The 18,877-nt window shown below is 44.6% G+C and overlaps 1 protein-coding gene across 1 annotated transcript in view; it reads right to left on the bottom strand.

Moving 5' to 3' along the window:
• Positions 1 to 18,877, bottom strand: part of LOC147697944 (uncharacterized) — a 1,308,576-nt gene that overhangs the window by 1,239,895 nt on the left and 49,804 nt on the right. The window contains exon 3 of the mRNA XM_086936165.1: positions 5,245 to 5,787. Within this exon, the coding sequence (XP_086792291.1) occupies positions 5,245 to 5,787 (543 nt within the window). The remainder of the gene's footprint in view (positions 1 to 5,244; positions 5,788 to 18,877) is intronic.

Below are 18,877 nucleotides of genomic sequence, written 5' to 3'. Positions count from 1 at the left end.
TTTGGCACTACTTTCAATTTCTACTGAATTACAAGTGGCCAATCATGCTCCTTCTTGCCTAAAAAACTCTCCCTGTTTGTTCCTGAAAACGGTACAGGACTGTGCCCTTCCACACCCCAATATTTGTTTCATTGTAAAAAATAAACTACCCTGTCCGGCTGGACAGTGGCCAATATAGCTCCCATTGTGGACTATTGTTTATCTGATTTTGAATTTATATACTCTTGGGGACCACTGTTGTTTCTAGACTTCAAGATAAGTGGTCAGGGCCCTTCAAGGTGATCAAGCGGAAAAGCCAAGTCACATACTTGGTGGACGTCCAGTCCCCCAGGAATCCCCTGCGGGTCCTGCATGTGAATCGCCTCAAGCCTCACTTCGTGCGTACGGAGTTGAGCCTGCTGCTGGCCACCGATGACGGGCGGAAGAGGAGACGGAGCCTCTCCCTGACCTCCTGTGCGCCAAAGAGAAAGATGGCTCTGTCGAAGGAGTGAACCTCTCTCCCTCCCTCACTCCCCAGCAACACGAGGACTGCCGCCAGCTCCTGGGGCAGTTCTCAGACCTGTTCTCTCTCGTCCCCAAGGTCACCGACTGGTGTGTCCACAACATGGACACCGGAGACAGCCCGCCGGTGCAACACAGAGCCTACTGAGTCCCCGATCGAGTTCGGTCCTGCATTCAGGCCGAGGTCTCGAAGATGTTGTCCCTGGGGGTGGTTGAACCCTCAGACAGCCCCTGGGCCAGCCCAGTGGTGCTGGTCCCAAAAGCCGCTGCCCCTGGTGTCGCCCCTGAACTGAGGTTCTGCGTGGACTACCGGGGGCTCAATGCAGTCACCCGAGCCGACGCCCACCCCATTCCCCGCGCAGACGAGCTCATTGACCGTCTCGGGTCTGTTCATTTCCTCAGCACCTTTGACCTGACCTGCCGATACTGGCAAATTGCGCTCACAGACGGAGCCAAGGACCTGTCCGCCTTCTCCACCCCGGACGGCATTATCGCTTTCGCGTGATGCCCTTCGGGATGAAAAACGCCCCGGCCACTTTTCAGAGACTAGTAAACAAGGTCCTGGCCGGGCTGGGAGAGTTCAGCGATGCATATCTTGACGATATTGTGGTTTTCAGTTCGGAATGGAGCGAGCACCTCCGGCACCTCCGGAGAGTGTTGATGGCCCTGCGCCAGGCAGGCCTCACAGTGAAAGCCAGCAAATGCCAAATCGGGCAAGGATCGGTGGTCTACCTGGGGCACCAGGTCGGAAGTGGGCAGGTCGCCCCTCTGCAGCCTAAAATCGATGCCATCCAAGCCTGGGAACCCCCACCACCCAGACAGAGGTTCGGGCCTTCCTGGGCCTCACCGGTTACTACCGGAGGTTCATCCGAGGGTACGGCAGCCTCGTAGGTCCCCTCACTGAGTTAACGTCCAAAAAGCAACCCCAGAAAGTGCAGTGGACCCCTGCCTGCCAAGAGGCGTTCGACGCCCTCAAAAGAGCCATGTGTACTGCCCCCGTGCTACAAGCCCCTGACTACTCCAAGGAATTTGTGGTACAAACTGATGCCTCAGAGCATGGCCTTGGGGCCGTACTATTCCAACTGAATGAGGAAGGTCTAGACCAGCCCATAGCTTTCATTAGTCGGAGGCTACTCCCCAGAGAGCAGAGGTGGAGCACCATTGAACGAGAAGCATTCGCTGTAGTCTGGGCCCTCACAAAATTACGGCCCTACCTGTTCGGAACCCATTTCAGAGTCCAGACGGATCATCGACCATTGCGGTGGCTGATGCAGATGCGGGGCGAGAACCCCAAACTGCTGCGATGGTCGATCTCCCTCCAGGGAATGGATTTCACTGTAGAGCATCGCCCTGGTACCAACCACGCCAACGCTGACGGCCTCTCCAGGTTCTTCCGCCTCAGCGAAGAGAACCCCCAAGAGGATGGGTAGTTCTCCCCGACTTTCAGCTGGGGGGGACGCATGTTAGACCTTGTGGCGTGGTCCTCCCTGACCCGTAGCAACTCCCTTCCGAGCTTCCACCACAACAGACCCCTGAGTCCCCCAGCCTAACCAACCCTTCCCTCCCCGTTAAGTCCTGACCCTTCCCAGACTTCCCCGCCCATGCCTCCACCTTCCCGGCCCATAGGCCCTGTGTGCCCACTTTCGGCATCTAAGATGGCCGCCCGAGCCAGCGCGGCCTAGGCCGAGAGGCGCCACCCTGGCGGGAGGACTGAGCGCTCCCAAAGAGTGAGAGAGGGAGGAGCAGTATCCTTCACACCTCAGACCTCTCCTCGAGAAGTGGGTTTCGATCGCCCCTCCGGCCGCCCGGAGGGCTGGCTCCACGCCTGCTGTGTGTCTGGGACTCCTCCCGAAACCAACCTGAATGGATCAAAGGGCCGCGTGGCAGGAAACCCCAACAAGCAGCCCCCCTGCCGACCAGACTCCGGAGATCAAAGAGGAGCAGTCCTATAACTGGTGATGCTCCGAGACTATCGACAGATTCGATTCTGGAACAACAAGAGCCCTGCTGACGTGGTCGCGGCTCGTTTGGCAGAGAAGGACTTCTGCTGGAAACACCTGAGCCCTGCTGAGTGACTCGCGGCTCCCCTGCAACCTTGGAACATCTGAGCCCTGCTGAGTGACTCGCGGCTCCCCTGAAGATGTAAGACCTCCAGCATCGTGCTTGAGCCCTGCTGAGTGACTTGCGGCTCCCCTGCAACCTTGGAACCCCTGAGCCCTGCTGAGTGACTCGCGGCTCCCCTGAAGATCTTAAGACCTCCGACATCCTGCTTGAGCCCTGCTGAGTGACTCGCGGCTCCCTGACTCTCCTGGTCCGGCTGGACCCTGAAATATCGCCCCGTATCCCCCGACTCGAGGATTGAGAGTTGTGCGCCGGATACGCAACGACATTGACACTGATCCTATAAGACTGTCCCGCTGCCCCTACCCTGACCGGGACTCTTTGAGCTCTTGCTCTACTTGTAAACTACCAGCTTTCTCTGATCATAAAGAACCCTTGAATCATGAGATAAAGAAACGTTCTTAAGAAGCTACGGTGTGGTGTCTCTTTGTCGTGTGATGCTTGTGTAGTGTGTACGATCCTAGACTCGAGACTCTCCCCCTGAGAAGTCTCCCTCCAGTGCTCGTCTTCATACCTAGGGAGGTGGGTCCCAGGGTGGTCAGGTACACTTCCTGCCCTCCCCTGAGGTCGCCTTCTAACAAGAGCGCTCGGGGACTCCTAACTTTCGGACTCCTAAATGCTTTCTGTGAATAACGAAAGTCTTAAAATTAGGATTTTTCTCAACTTTACTACTACTAAACTGAGAAAAATCCTAATTTTAAGACTTTCGGTATTCACAGAAGGCATTTAGGGGTCCTAAAGTTAGGAGTCCTAACTTTACTACTACTAAATTGAGAAGAATCCTAATTTCAAGACTTTCGGTATTCACAGAAGGCATTTAGGAGTCCTAAAGTTAGGAGTCCTAACTTCTGTGAATACCAAAATGAGTAAGTGCCTTCTGTGAATACAAAAATGGTAGTAAGTTTAGGATTTTGTCTTAAGTTAGTTCTGTGAATCGGGCCAGAAGTTCATGGGTTCAATAAAATCCAATCCTATTGTTCCCCCAAGCATGCTGGAGAAAATATCCACCCCAAGCTTTTTAAAAAAATTAACCTAAATCCAATAATTAAACATGTTTCCCTTTCCTAGATGTTGGCACACCACTTTAGGCAATCCATGATTACACTATTTATGAATGGCGAACAAAGACATTATTTAGCCTCTGGCAAAAACGTCCCTGAATAGGCCTTCTCATTAACACACATTTGGTGAAATTAACTGATCACCATTTTGCAGCACTCCCTTCTCAGGAAATAATTATTCATCTTCTTTAATGAATGACTGTAGAGCGCTGCTCAACAACCCTTCTCTTTTACAATCCTTTCTCACCCCAAATGTATCTCCCGTATGCTTCTTGCTGTTGTCTCTCATCAATCACTCCCTCAACACTTCCAATGTCACTCACGCTAGCACCCACAGTGTTTCACATCTGTTCTCTGTTCTCCTTTCTCACCTTTATAATTCCAACGTCAAAAATAACATTGTCAATCAATCTGCCTGTTTGGTCTTTCAACCTAGTAAATACTCCACTGTTTCAGATACTTGCGATCGAGCAACATAAACGGACGCCCCAAATACATGCAGCAATAATCTTCAGGCCTTGTGGCTGCCACATCTATCTATCCACATTAACTTCTTTCACCAATTTCCTTTTTTTAATGTTTTAATTTTATGAATCCACAATATCACAAAATTACATCATACATAAAACATTCATATGTTCACACAACGCCCCAAAATATAAATACCAATCTTACATTTCCTTGAGCCTTTTGCTGAGTATAAACTATGTTCTAAATTAAATATATTATACATCCTAGCTCTCCACATTTAAAAAATGGGGGTCTCAGACTGCAGCCAAGAGGCAGCAACACAGAGACGAGCAACCGCCGTAGCCATAAACAATAAGTAACAATGCTTATACATAGGTTTTCCAAGCTCTAAATCCTGACCAATTCCTAATAACATCATAGCTGCAGAAATATTAATAGATTCACCAGTAATACCTGATAAAAACTTATCGAAATGACTAATGTAAAGAGCCAGTTAGCTACAAGAGTAGAAAATATGCAAATTATCAGCATTGTCACTCCCACAACGAAAACATTTACCATCCTGCCTCCTTTCACCAATTTCCAATGAGCATGTAGTGAACGCCACTGAATGGTTTTCATTTACAAAACTATTAGCACTTACATCAACAGTGATAAACTAAGAAAAAATATACTAAAATAAAGAAGATTACAGTCACACTGTCAAATAAATGAGGTTTCCCAACTATTAACTGTTGCTGTTACTCCAGTTGACCACCACAAAATAATTTACCCTTTAAAAATGTTACAATTAAAAAATGTATTAGAATTTAAATGCATTCAGCATATGAAGATTAATTTGCTGTAACTGTCCTCTGGATCACTCTATAGTTGAAGGATTATGGGCAAGAAAGGTGTCAAACCTAATTCCATGTAGAATATTCATCATGAATAATTTGTGACAGTGTGATTGGCAACTGGAAAACAGCAGTGCAATTGTTGACAAAATCTATTTAAAAGAACAGCAAAGGAAAGTGTGATATATATTCATAAAATTGACTTTGAGGTGTCAAATGCATTCTTACATAAGTAAATCAATCAGCCTCCATACCTTATTTGCTTTGCAGGAATTATTTTGAAGAATCTGAAGCTGGTTGGCGAAGGCCTTCTTTTTCTTCCTGAATTCCTCTTTTAAAGTTTGGATCTCCTTTGTGTGTCTTGCACTAACCGCTGTAAATTGTTCCGCTTCCACTTTGGAGGCCCGCAAACTCTCCTCAAGTCGTTCTATGCTGGTTGAAAGACACTGCTGACAGTGTAGCAGATACTCAATGATGCACTGCGCGAGCCTGATGAGCTTCAATAGGTCCGGATCCACAGGGGACCGGCAATGGGGGCATCTCTCACATGCTATATTGCAAACGGTGAGGGGCTTGATGGCCTCCTGAAGGGTGGTCAAGTCTACTTCAATGATCAGCCGATCCACATCAATGGCGCCAATCTTCCTCCAGTCCAGGCACTCATATTTAGGTTGAAAGTAGAATGGCTCTTGCTGTGATCCGTCTGGATTGAGAGAGTGTTTGAACAAAGGAGGCCCTGGGAATGCTGGGCCACCAGGACCAGTGTTGAGGGGCTGGTGTATGTTGTTGTGGAAAGGCTGCAGGAAAAGAAGCAAAACAAAATGCCATTTATAAGAATTGCTACAATACGAATGGGGAAAAAACATGATTATAAAAGATGTTGCAAAGCCAGCCAATTCCCCCTTCATGGCCAATGCTTGTATCAACACATAAACTCGCCAGATGTCGTACAATTTATTTCAGACGTTTAACATTATCTGCATTTAGATTTTTATATTTATCCACGGGGCCAAACAACCACAGCTTCCATATGAGAGGACAATCACTAAATAGCATTTTTGGGATGACATCATTATACAAAGTCTGTTTGTCGGAAATGATGATATTTATTCAAACATTATTCAATTGTTTGTGTTTGTCCCTGTACTGTAGGATGATGAGGAGCCACCCAGAACTCCGCTGACCTCACCCTCGCCACCATCCCACGCATCCACAAGACCTCCACCGGCGGCAGATCCTTCTTTTACCTCTCAGCCAAGACATGGAGCATCCTCCCCACACAATTATGACAGACCCAGGACCTGCTGACCTTCAGGAGACTTCTCAAGACCTGGCTGTTCGAGCAGTAGCTGCACCCCCACCCCCGCTCAGCACCTTGAGACCCTCACGGGGGATTAGTGCGCTCTACAAATAAGTGATTGATTGATTGATTAAGATCAGGCAGGTTTGCAGGTTACAGGCCTATGAGCTAAAAGCAGCCGTCGATAATATTTTAGTGCCAACCTAATTGGGCAGATGTATCAACGCAATTTTTAGTCGCAACGCTGTGATTCGCAAAAAAGCAGCGTTTGCGTCAAAAAAAATCGCAAAACGGTATGTAGTAGGGAAATCGTATTGCAAAATGTAGGAATCGCAAAACTTGTGATTCCTTAATTTTGCGTAAGTATTTAAGGAATCGCAAATTGCGATTCCTTAAATGCTATGCATCAAGCATTCAATTTTTGCGATTTCTCCTTAAGAAATCGCAAATAACCACCAACTTCAAATTAGTGGTAATTTGCGATTTCTTTCACAAATGCACTTTTTTGCAGTTGTTAAGGTGACATATGGCGCACATACATGCCCTTAGGGCATGTATGTGCACCATATGCGCACACATGTTCATTTGAGGTGTGCATCAGGGTGTCCTTATGACACCCTTGCACCCTTGAAATTATTCTCAATTTGCGATTCTCAAATTGCGAATCGCAAATTGAGAATGACTTCACATTCATTCCTATGGGCCTCCTGGCCCATCTAAATGAATTGGAAAGTATTCCTTAATTGCGATTTTGCAATTTGCTAATCGCAAAAATTGCGATTTTTTACATACATCCCTTTTTGCAATTCTGAAATAGCGATTCTCAAAAAATCGCTATTTGAGAATCGCAAACGGGGATTTTCATACATATGCCTCCAAGTACATCTCTTTCTAAATGTTGTGCTTCGCTCCATCAGGAACCTTTTTTCTAAACATTTGAGCTAAAATATTGGTAACAAAGTCATTAATATTAGAGGCCAATGAGGGGTAGGGGTCCTTTACCACCAGTGTTTGAAAGTCTGGCACAGTATCAAATTGCAGGATTTTTCTGCAAACGTTTGCATATTGCTATCTAAGGGCAGTCACTACAATCATGAAAGTAGTAATCTGATCCCATGACCTGCCAGGGAAGCTGGTTCTCTTCCCCGTGTCCCTCATATGCAGCCCAGGAACGATTGAAGAGTGTGAGGCATGCCAGTGCTTAATTTGTAAAAATAAAAAATAAGTGCCAGGGCTCTCATCAGGAAGCCACTGGAGCTTGCCCCACTCATTGCCCCTGCCATGCTGCCGAGGATAGTAACGACCCATCTACTAACCATCAAACGCCTATAAGTGTGACAATTCAGACTATTTCAGACTCCCAACGCTACAAGAATGCCTTGGGAGTCAGGTAATAGTCAGTTTTAATATATATTGAATTAATAATTAACTGTTGTAGTGGTCCTCTCTAAATTAACCGGACATCGCCACCTTGTGGCAGACTGTCACAAGCCCTGGTGCTCACAATTAAGTGCCAGTGCAGACTACTGGAAACCACTGGCTCAAATTAAGTACTGTCATATCCTGCTCAATTACCCCTAAAGCACTGGTGCAGCTCTCATGCCCTCATTTAGCATGTAATGTGTCAAATGCTCATAATTTGTGACAGAAAGAGGGCCTGTGTCTGAAACTCTGCTCAGACGTTCAAGGCATGTGAGATTAAACATGGGCCTAGGCTGGTAGTCTTAAAACCACCTTCAAACCTGTGGTGGTGTATCTCTATGGGCACTGGAGTCAAGTGCTGTGACTCACAGCCAAGGTCAGTTGAAACAGTTCTCCAAAACAAATGTAGATATATATGTTTTTAATCTTCAAAACATAAATCCATGGGAAGAATATCAACTCTTTGGAATCTTCTGTCCATGAGACGTTTAAGATATTGTAACATACATGATCAATGTCGTTTGTAAATATATCCCTTCCCTGTGCATTTCGGCACCAGGGCCTTCGTCAGGGGAATATCTATTATAAAAATAAAATGGATAACCATAACTATATGAGAAATACCACTGGATAAAGCCATCACCTGAATTCTGAGTTCTATGTGGGATCCATGGAGCATGTGAGAAAACGTTAAGGGCCCAGTTACGTATAAAAAGCTTGGTGTGTAATAAAAACATGTCTGAGTGCCGAACAGGAAGTTTTAACATCCGAATTAAACGACCCAAGATATTCGTGCAATTGACACAGGTATGTGCACAAGACAGAAAAGTGGTAATGAAGTTAAAAAGAAAGGTGCTGTGAAGCTGCCATGCAGGAAAGTAAAAGCAAACAACCATAAGCCCTTAAGTGAACGCTAAAAGATGTTTACGCTAAAAGGACCTGTATTGTGAAATTACAAGCTATGGGCCAGATGCATCAAGCGAAATGCACTCGCAAAAGGGCCAGATTCTCAGAATCTGGCCTTTTGCGAGTGCAATTTTTGCATTTGGGATGCATCATCCCAAATGCAAAAATCGCAAATAGAGAATTCGCTAAATTGCGATTATTTGCATTTAAGGAATCTCAAATTGAGATTCCTTAAATGCAATGCATGAAAGTATCAAAAATAGCGAATTCGCTAATAGGGCACGCAAATTACCACGAAGTACAACTTCATGGTAATTTGCAAAAACTTTGAAAAATGCACTTTTGTGCATTTTTCAAAGTTTCATGTTGCGCACACACATGCCCTAAGGGCATGTGTGTGCGCAACATATGTGTACAGATCACATTCAGGGGTGTAACAGGGTGTCCTTTGGACACCCCTGCACCCTTGAACTCGCAATCTCAATTTGCGAATCGCTAATTGCGATTCGCAAATTGAGATTGTCTTCCCATTCATTCCTACGGGCCTCTAGGCCCATAGGAATTAATGGGGAGGTATTCATTAATTGCGACTCGCAATTTGCGAGTCGCAATTAAGGAATTCTAAGGAATCGCTATTTTTATAGTGATTGCTTGATGCATTCCATTTTGCTATTCCTTATTAGCGATTCCTTATTTTTCGCTAATAAGGAATCGCAAAATGGATGCTTGATGCATCTGGCCCTAAGTTCTTACCGATAAACGCTGTTAGCAAGGCGAAGATACACAGTGTAACCGGCGGCTCCGAGTGCGTCCGTTAGAGATCAGCGGGCGTGTGACTCAATAAGAATGGGTGTGGTTAAATGCGGTACTAGCTTCACAAATAGTAACAGGTTTAAAGGGGCAAGACGCGAAGAGAACGTTGGTGTGCAGAGAGCAGTTAATAAAGATATCAGAATGCAAGAATGGAAAAAGTGACGCGGTGCTGAGACAAGTGAAGCATGTTAATGCAAGGAGTGGTGTTTGTGATATTGGGTCTACTCTATGAGTGCCGATACTTATGAAGAGGTAATGTGTAAAAAGTAAATCACTAAATACTATAATCAAACAAAGAATGCAGTATGCACAACATGGGGTATAGTAAAATCTTAAGCGCAATGATATAAACAATGCTCAAAAACGTCCCGACACACAAATACTAAATCACAAATAACAAGAAAATTCAGTCCTCTCGTTCATCCCGTTTGGCTTTAGGGTATTGAGGTGATAAATCCAGAAATTCTCTCTCATAAGCAACATCTTTTTGTTATCTCTTCATTCCCGACGTTCATTTATTTCCAATACGCATGCTTTATTTTGGCTTATGTGATGGTTTGCCTCAAGGAAATGAGTTGCGACAACAGATTTCATAGATTTGGTACTTATGTTACTCCTATGTTCATTAAGACGTATTCTGAGTTTGCGTTCTGATTGGCCAATGTACGCCATGCCGCAAGGGCACTTCAAGAGATATACAATGTTCGAAATGTCGCAGGTGGCATTTGCCCGTATTGGAATTTTATATCCCTTCATGGGAAGTGAAATGAAGTTACCCTGGAGTATATTGTGGCAGTTATTACAGTTCCAACATGGAATGGTTCGTTTGTAAGGTTGAGTGTCTTCATCATCGCTGGATTGTTTAACAAGTTCACCAATGTTTTTTGATCTACTGTATGCAAATAAGGGTGTATCTTGAAAGATATTGTTGAAGTCCTGTTCTGTTTTTAAGAGGGTCCAATGTCTTTTGATAATTCTCTTGTATGTGCGCTTAAGATGGAATATTTACTCACCCATGTGATTCTTGTTTTTTTTCGTGAAGTTTGTGTCGACAGTAGTTCAGATCTACTCTTGGTTTTGACTCTGTCAAGAGATTGTGTCAAAATTTCTTCCGTATACCCTCTGTGGCGAAAACGTTTAATCATTTTTTGAGATTGTTCATTACTCTTCTCGGGGTCCGAGACTATCCTTTTAAAATGTAAAAGTTGCGAAAATGGCAAATGTTGTTTAAGAGGCTGCGAGTGAAAACTAAGGTATGATAGAGTGTTATTGTGGTCTGTAGATTTGATGTATAGATTAGTTTCAAAACCTGTTGCTGTTTTTGTGATTGCCACATCCAAAAAATTTATGGTTTTGTGTTTTATATCATATGTAAATTGTATGCGGTCATCAATTTCGTTGAGATAAGCTATGTTGGTTCTCAAATTCTCCTCAGTGCCTTTCCACAAGATAAAGATGTTGTCTATATAATGCAAATCTAGACGTAGGTGGTTCTTCCAAGAACAAGAGTTAAGAATTTGTTTGTCTAATTTCTCATGCATGAAGATATTTGCGTAGGTTGGTGCTGCGCAATTGCCCATAGACGTACTGCTCTTCTGTAGTTACCAGTTCTCATTCCACTTAAAGTAGCTATGCATGAGCGTGAATTCAAGTAATTCCGTACTTATTTAATTTGGTTTGTTTTTGTGTCTAAATTCATATACAAATCTGCTTTATTTTTATGGATTGGTATCGGTTTTCATTAGAGTCATGGCAATTAAATATCCTCCATATTGTTACTCTGAAATGCTTAACACATGTTCCTTTAGTGAAGTCTGGCTGCTCCTTGCCACACTGCAAGGACTAAGTTTAGGATTTTTTATTGCGGATCCAAGGGTCTTCTTTGGGGTATTGTGAGAGTATTGTATAGTGAGACCTAACCAGTATCACTACATAATATTCCACTTTCCTACATTGGCATTACAGTGGTGGGATCCTGAACCTGTGTTTCGCATTATCACTTGGTCATAGGTGATTTTTGCACGAAAAATCCACTATTGTCTTCGGATTCAAAAAATAAATTTTTAAAAATGTTTTCATATTTTTTTTTATTTGAATTTCAGGGCCCTGTCTAGACCACTGTTCTAATAGCAAATAAAAAGACCTAGAAATTTAGGTAAAAGTTAGGAACAATGAAATTTGGTCAGAACCTTAACGTACCAGTCAACCCAGGCCGAAGATCAGTGATCTAAGGGTTTTTTGCAAAGGTAGGGGTATTAGCTATAAAGTAAAAGATAAAAAACTCGAAAAAGCCATAAGTTCCTATGAGAAAGAGAAATTAGAAATTGAGTGCCATTCCAAAGAAGAAGACATTGAGGATGATGCCCTAGCCCAAAGTGATGTTGGGGAAGAAGGTGTGGACCAAACATCTCCACCCTTTCCCAGACCCCCTTCACCAGTGGGAAGTGATAACAGTCAGTCTAGTAGAACCCCTACTGGTAAGGTGGGTGGAAGCCTTAAGGAAGAGCTTGACCTACTCTCACTAGAGGAAAAAAGCTGGAACTCGAGGAAAGGAGACTGGCCCTTGAAGAAAGAAGAGCCAAGATGGCCTAAGGCCCAAAGATAATGGTGGCTGCAATTGTAATAGGGAAAAAGAGGAAATATTTGACCCTAAGATTCCCAAAGGGATTGCCCCAAAGTTTAGGAATAGCGATTAAATTGATAAGTGGTTTGCAACCTTTCAGAGGGTTTACAAAATGAGGAGGATAGGCCATAAGCACTGGGGCTCTCTGCTGTGGGAGTTATTTCAGTGAAGGGTACAATTAGACTTCTGACCCTTAATGAGGATGTGGCTGAGTCCTAACCGCATATTAAGGAGACCTTGATAGAAGGGTTTGGACTCATCACAGAGGGATATAGATTGAAGTTTAGGGGCACCCATAAAGCTCAAAACTAGATGTGGCTGGACTTTCTGGACTTTTCAGTCAAAACACTAGAAGGCTGGATAAAAGTCAATGACGTGGACACTTATGAAAGAGCAAATTTTTACTAATTGTACCACAGAGAAATTTCATCAGCATTTGCTGGACTTCAAGTTGTCTTCTCCCAGAACGCTGAGAAGGATATCTGACAAATGGGTCAGAACCAGGGTGCCCAAGAAGACCCATGGTGGGAAGGACCAGAAAAAGGGGATCAGAGTTCCCAGCAGGGAAAGGAGGTGAGCAACAACTATGATAAATAGGAGATCCCAAAAGCCCCCCAAAGTTCTTCTCAGGAAGGTGGACCCAGGGATTCTTCCCAGTCCAAAGGTAGGGGTTTCCAAGGTAAAAACTTGGATCCTACCAAGGCATCTGGGTCATGGTATGACTGTCACCAGTCAGGGCATCAGAAAGGAGACCCAGTATTCTCCAAAAAGTCCCCCCGTATTGGCTAGCATAGGAGTGGGTATGAAAGTGCACTCTGGAGAGTGCAGAGGTTACACTGAAACTACTTTAGTTTCCCTGGGTGGGGTGGATATTAAATCCCTGGCAGTCCTACCTCTAAGAATGGAGAAGTATAGGGAAATGCATACAATCAATGGGACTGAGGGAGAGGATCTGGGAGATACAGGATATAGTGTCTCTTTGGTGGCACCTACACTGGTTTCCCCAGACCAAATGATACCTGGTGTCAGTTGCCAGGTTACCAATGCTGACCTTGTGACTAAGTTCCATCCAAAGACCTTGGTAAGCTTAGAGTGTGGAGGGCTTACTGGCCCAAAGATGGTGGGTGTGTCCCCTTCCATCCCACTGAAGTGTCTTTTGGGAAATTATCTGGAAATCTCTGCTTGGGCAGATGTGTTAAGAAATGCTGGGTCTCCCTGAGTGGGTGTGTGTTACCACAAGAGCACAAGCAGCACATCGAGAAAGTCATGGGAGCTTGGAGCCTGAAATAAAAGGCCAAGGCTCCCAAAGCAAGAGAAAGGGCAGAAAGTCTGCTAAGGCAGCTTCAATGAGGTCACAGGACCAGGGGGAGAGTTTTCCTAAGGTAAATGCCCTGGTACCTGAAGAGGGAAAACCCTTTTTGTTTTTTTAATTTGTCGCCCTAAATGCTATGGGTATGCCCAGATGTGTTTACCGGCTCACTGTGCCATTAGATTCAAGCTAGCCTGGCTGATGAGGGGCTGATAACCCAAAACTGGTTCCTGGATACTTGTTTCTGGTCCAGGGAGGACCTGACCTGGCAGTTTTGGCTGGACTGTTCCCATGGGGAGCAGAGTCAAGACAGATTTGCACACGGCTGGGTCCAAACTGGGGTGACATGGAGGGTAAAAACAATGGATTGGGATGCGACCCTAGCTATTACAAGTGCCAGAGATTAATTCAAGCATTCCACCCATTCACCTTGTTGTTTTTGCATGTGCCACTCTAAGTGCAATGGGTATACCCAGACATGGGTCCCGGGCTCACTGTGCCACTAGCTTCAAGCTAGCCTGGCTGAAAAGGGGTGATATCCTGAAACCGGTCCAGGATGGTAGTTTCCGGTCCAGGGAGGACTTGGCCTGGCAGTTCAGGCTGGAATGTACCCCCTGTCCCCAGGCACATTTGCACTCAGGCAAGTGAGAAAATTAGGTAGTCAGGAGGTGTACACCCCAGAATGCTAGCAACATCCCTAGGGTGGGCTACCTGGTCTGTATAGCCAAGGAAGGCTTCTGCCATTTTTAAAAGTGGCAGAATAGAAGGTTCTGCGTAGAAAAGGCGACACACCCTCCAAATGTGGTCTCCTCAGGGGCAGACTTGCTGTACAGAAGTAGCCTATTGGCTACTTGCACATACATCCCTAATTACCGTGAATTTATTATATGAGGGACCCCCGACACCAAAACCTCAGTTGTGATTCAATTTGCAACAAGTGGACAAAGAAGAGATCCAAGTCTATGACATCAGGATCTGCACAAACCAAAGGAGGTATACTCTGTAACTGAGACAACCATCCTGAAACTGCATGACCGTGATTCATCCTGGACCAAAGTTTGGTTCCTCCGGACAGAGGGACCCCTTGAGAGCCAAAGGCAACTTCAGACTGCCTTGGACAAGTGGCACTAGTTCACTGCAACTGCAAGTAAAAACAATGTCCTGGAACCCAAAAATCACTGGTCATCGGGCTCTCCAAGGGATCACCATGGTGTATTCATTTTAAAAAGCAACTACTTAACTTTAAAGCTAGAAGTGCCCTGTAATAGTTTTCAATATTTCCTTAGTTTGAAAGAGCTAAACCTGGATTTTAAAGAAATGTGTTTTCTAGGAGACAAAATAGAACAAAAAATATGTACTTTCTTAGCTCCAGTATTTGATATGTGATTGAGAAATTAAAACAAAAAAGTTGGACAATATTTTCTAAGATTTTGACTTTCACAGCTATTAATCATCTTAATTCCAAGGGAATGGGCACATTTTTATGTTTATATCTTGAAGAATGTTTTGCTATTATGATGAAGATATCATGCATTTGTTATACATCTATAGGGGACATATTCAAGACTGCCAATATGAGCTATAGCTGCTATTCATCAAGCTTGGCATCAGAACTATAAAGGGTGTACTAAACACTTTTTTTGTTAATCTTCAATTAATTGATGGACTGAACAATTTCCAATGTCTTATGCATAACCACAGTGTTTATTTTGTTACTGGATACATGTGTTGACTGGAATTGGTGAGAGTATTGTGTAACTGGCTTCATTTATCTGGTATAACAAAAAAATTAACAAAGGGGCCAGGGAGAAATAAAGGTTCAGCACATTCAGCCCCTTCTATATACTAGATCAAAACAAACAATGTGCTTTTCCTGTATCAAACTCGGTTGAATATTATTTCATAATCTAACCTGTCATAGGCCGAATGGAATATTAAATTATTGGAGCAAGAGCACTCACCCACCCCAAGGGGTGGCATGCTTTATAATCAGGCTAGTACATAGTTGAGCTGACGCTGCAATGCCCAACGTGCCCCTAAAAGGGTCTGACCGCTTACACACCAACTGACAAACTAAACTGTGTGAATGTCAGTATAAGTCACTAACCCATGCATTCAGTAAGAAACATTGAATCACTCACTTATACAGTCAGTCACGCACCTAATAAATCATCCATCCAGACACTTATACACCCATCCATTCTTCAATACACCTTGGCATATATAAATAAAACATATTTAAACTTCATAGAAACCCACAGTCACTGGATGGTGTCATCAGTGATGTCATTTGAGATTTCATCAGTGATGTCACTGACCAAGTCATGAATGATGTAATATGTTACGTCATCAGCAGTGCATTGCGGGGGAGCAAGTTATAGTTAACTGAACTAACTATAAAGGCTGAATTTCTCTGGTTTTGTACTAGTGAAATGTCCAACTAACTATAACATCCCTGAAACCTGTGGTTTTTTCAGTGCATTTCTAAGGTTTTTTAAATGCTAATTTCTAACTATAACGTCTCTGAAACCTTTGTTTTTTTCAGTGAATTTCAAAGGTTTTTTAAATGCTAATTTCTAACTATAACGTTCCTGAAACCGATGTTTTTTCAGTAAATTTCGAAGGTTTTTTTAAATGCTAATTTCTAACTATGTCTACAAAGGTAGGACATGTGAAGAAAGAGGAAGAAAAGCGCAGAAAGAAGCAAGACAAATGCAGAAAGAGGCAACAGAAGTCCAGAAAGATGAAGAAAAGTCCAGGAAGAAGCAAGAGATGTGCAGAAAGAACCAACAGAACCGTAGAAATTCCTTCTGTACCCCCAGCTTTTTGCTGATGGGTACTGGTGGTAACTGACTCTGACTAAACAGGCCTAGAGCCAGTGCTATGCTAAAAGACACTTAGAATACAGTGAAAACACCTACATACACTAGGGAACACTATGCGTTGGGGTACCCCTGTGATTAGCATGACCTCTTCGGTATTTGCCATGAGTTAGTGCCTGGGTCATTGCATGAATACATGGGTAGTGACTGGATCATTAGAGTGGTGCAAGAAAATTGCATAATGATTTTATAACTGCTTGGGTTTTGGTGGAGTGATTGGATAAGTACATGGTGCTGGCTGGGTAACTGGAGTAGTGCATGACAATGAGATGGTTGGACTGCATCAGTAGTGCTCAGGGGGTTGTAGAAGTGCATTTGTTAGTGCCTGGGTCATTGCATGAGTTGACAGGATATCACTTTGTGCGATGACATTTTTCTCTACCTTGCCGACCCCAGACGCTCCCTTAGCACAGTCATTAATATAATTAAGAACTTTGGTAGAGTATCCGGATATAGAATTAATTGGGGGTTAATCTTTGCTATTTATACTGCACACACACCTGCCCATGCTCCCAAGAGGCTGTGATATCCGAATAACTACGGAAGGCTTCACGTACTTGGGAATATTTGCCACTACAGATCCCACCCTTTACAAACAAATTCCCTCCCGAGCACTCTATAAAGTAAAATTGAAAGTGGTATATTCATAAGTCAGTTCAAATCCTGATTGACACAATCACCCAGGTCCAAATTCAAATTCCGATATTCCGGAAAGGATGTTCCAACAGCGTTTATTTCTTCACATTCAAGTTCATTCCATTAAGTAAATTGTTTCCTCCAAATGATGCAGCCAACACGTGTTTCGTCGTGATTGATCAATACACATTGACTTCCTCAGGGCTGCAACCCAAAATAGACATACAGTTCTCATAAGTTAATGGGACCCCCTCTTCAACCATTATCACTCAGCATGTAGTGTAGTTGAGGGAAGGTAATAGCGTCAAAAGGTCCCGGTGGAAAAGAGAGAATGAGAAAAGAAAACGGAACCCAAACCATTTTCATGCACCACCTACTGCATGTGAAAAGTATAGTATGTCCATTACCAGACAAATAAAAGAATCATTGACATTCTAAAGTCATTGTACAATAGTATATAAATGACGGTCACATGTTAATACTGCACACTCGTCATGAGTCCAATCTCCCAATATTAGGTACCATCAAAACCTGCAATCATAATAAACCAAAATGGATCAAAGTCTCATAATAATAGCCACACAAAATCAGACCCGGTCCATGATTTCCAATCAAGTACAACACCAAAGAGTTCCTTAACTCCCACAATACAGTGTCTACCTCAGCCCATCCACTAATTTATTATGATCGCCAAACCAAGGCACTAAATTAGTGCTTCACATCCACCTAATTTATACTAAGGATAAGATCCGAGCCTTTACTATACTAAAAACCTGTTCCCACCACTGGATTGGATGAAGGCAGAAGTCCAACATTTGAGATCTCTTCCACTCTCTATTCTTGGGAGAGCGCCCTTTTTAGGTCGAGCAGACCTACTCTCAATGCGTGAGCATTGAGAGTGTCTGCTTCAGACCTTTTGTGGCCCGTATTTAGGAATGTGGACAGCTACCAGACGCGCGCTTTGACGAGGTCAGATTTCACCTCGGGAGCGAGCGTCTGGTAGCTGCGCATGCGCGAATCACATCCCTTGCTCACACACACACACACAGGCAGCCCCCACCCCTCTGCATGCACGCACACACACACACAGGCGCGCGCATGCACACGCAGGCATACGACACACAAACAGGCACACATACAGGCACACTATCCCCTACCTCGCATTCTCTCTCAATCACACAGTCACGCATGCGCACACACATTCCCTCGCGCACACACGCGCGCACACACTCCCCCTCCCCCTCCCCCACCCCTCCCAGGCATACACACAGGCACACACGCACTTCACTTCAGCCCTGGGCCCACTCACCGACTGCGCTCTTCCGGCGGGCTCCTCTCGCGCTCCGCTCCTCACGGCGCGGCGCGTCTCGTCTCCTCTTCACAATCGGGGCTCCCTCAGGTCCGAGGAGCCCCGCAACAGGCGCCACACTCCTCCTTCTCCCCGGCCCCCTCCTGGGGACCCGGGCTGATTCGGACCGGCAGGGCGCTCCATGCGCCGGCAGCTCGCGGACCTCGGGAGGCGGGACTTCCGGTTGGCCGCGACCAGATTGGCCGCCGGCTAAGAGCTTCCGGGTCGCCGCAGGCAGCGCGGCGGCACCCTACAACATGAACTTGTTATTTTTGCGGTGGAATGTTTGTCATTGTTGTAGGTTGTGTTGGTGTCCATGGGGGTGGCGTAGAGGCCCCTCCACGTGTTCAGCCATCTATTGCAAAAAGTGACTGCCGAATGAAACAACTATCATTTACAGTCCGAATAAAATATACCTCTATTTGCTTGAAAAAAAAAATCTGCCTCCTTAAATGAATTTCAGTCGCCGTCTTTCATAGTTATTGAAGCTAGTGGCAGACAGCTAGACACAAGGGTAGAGTTGAAACTACGGAGTCCGAGAGGCAGTTCTGTGCGCTTTCCCCTCTACCGCTGCGAAGTAAATGAAGGGCTGAACACGCTGCTCATTAACCCGCGAGGCATGTGAATGATATGCTGTCACTGGAGTGT

The sequence above is a fragment of the Lissotriton vulgaris genome, chromosome 8, assembly GCF_964263255.1.
Source record: "Lissotriton vulgaris chromosome 8, aLisVul1.2, whole genome shotgun sequence".
Lineage (NCBI taxonomy): Eukaryota > Metazoa > Chordata > Amphibia > Caudata > Salamandridae > Lissotriton > Lissotriton vulgaris.
The sequence above is the reverse complement of the archived record's forward strand: the minus strand, read 5'-3'. Positions and strand labels throughout refer to the sequence as shown.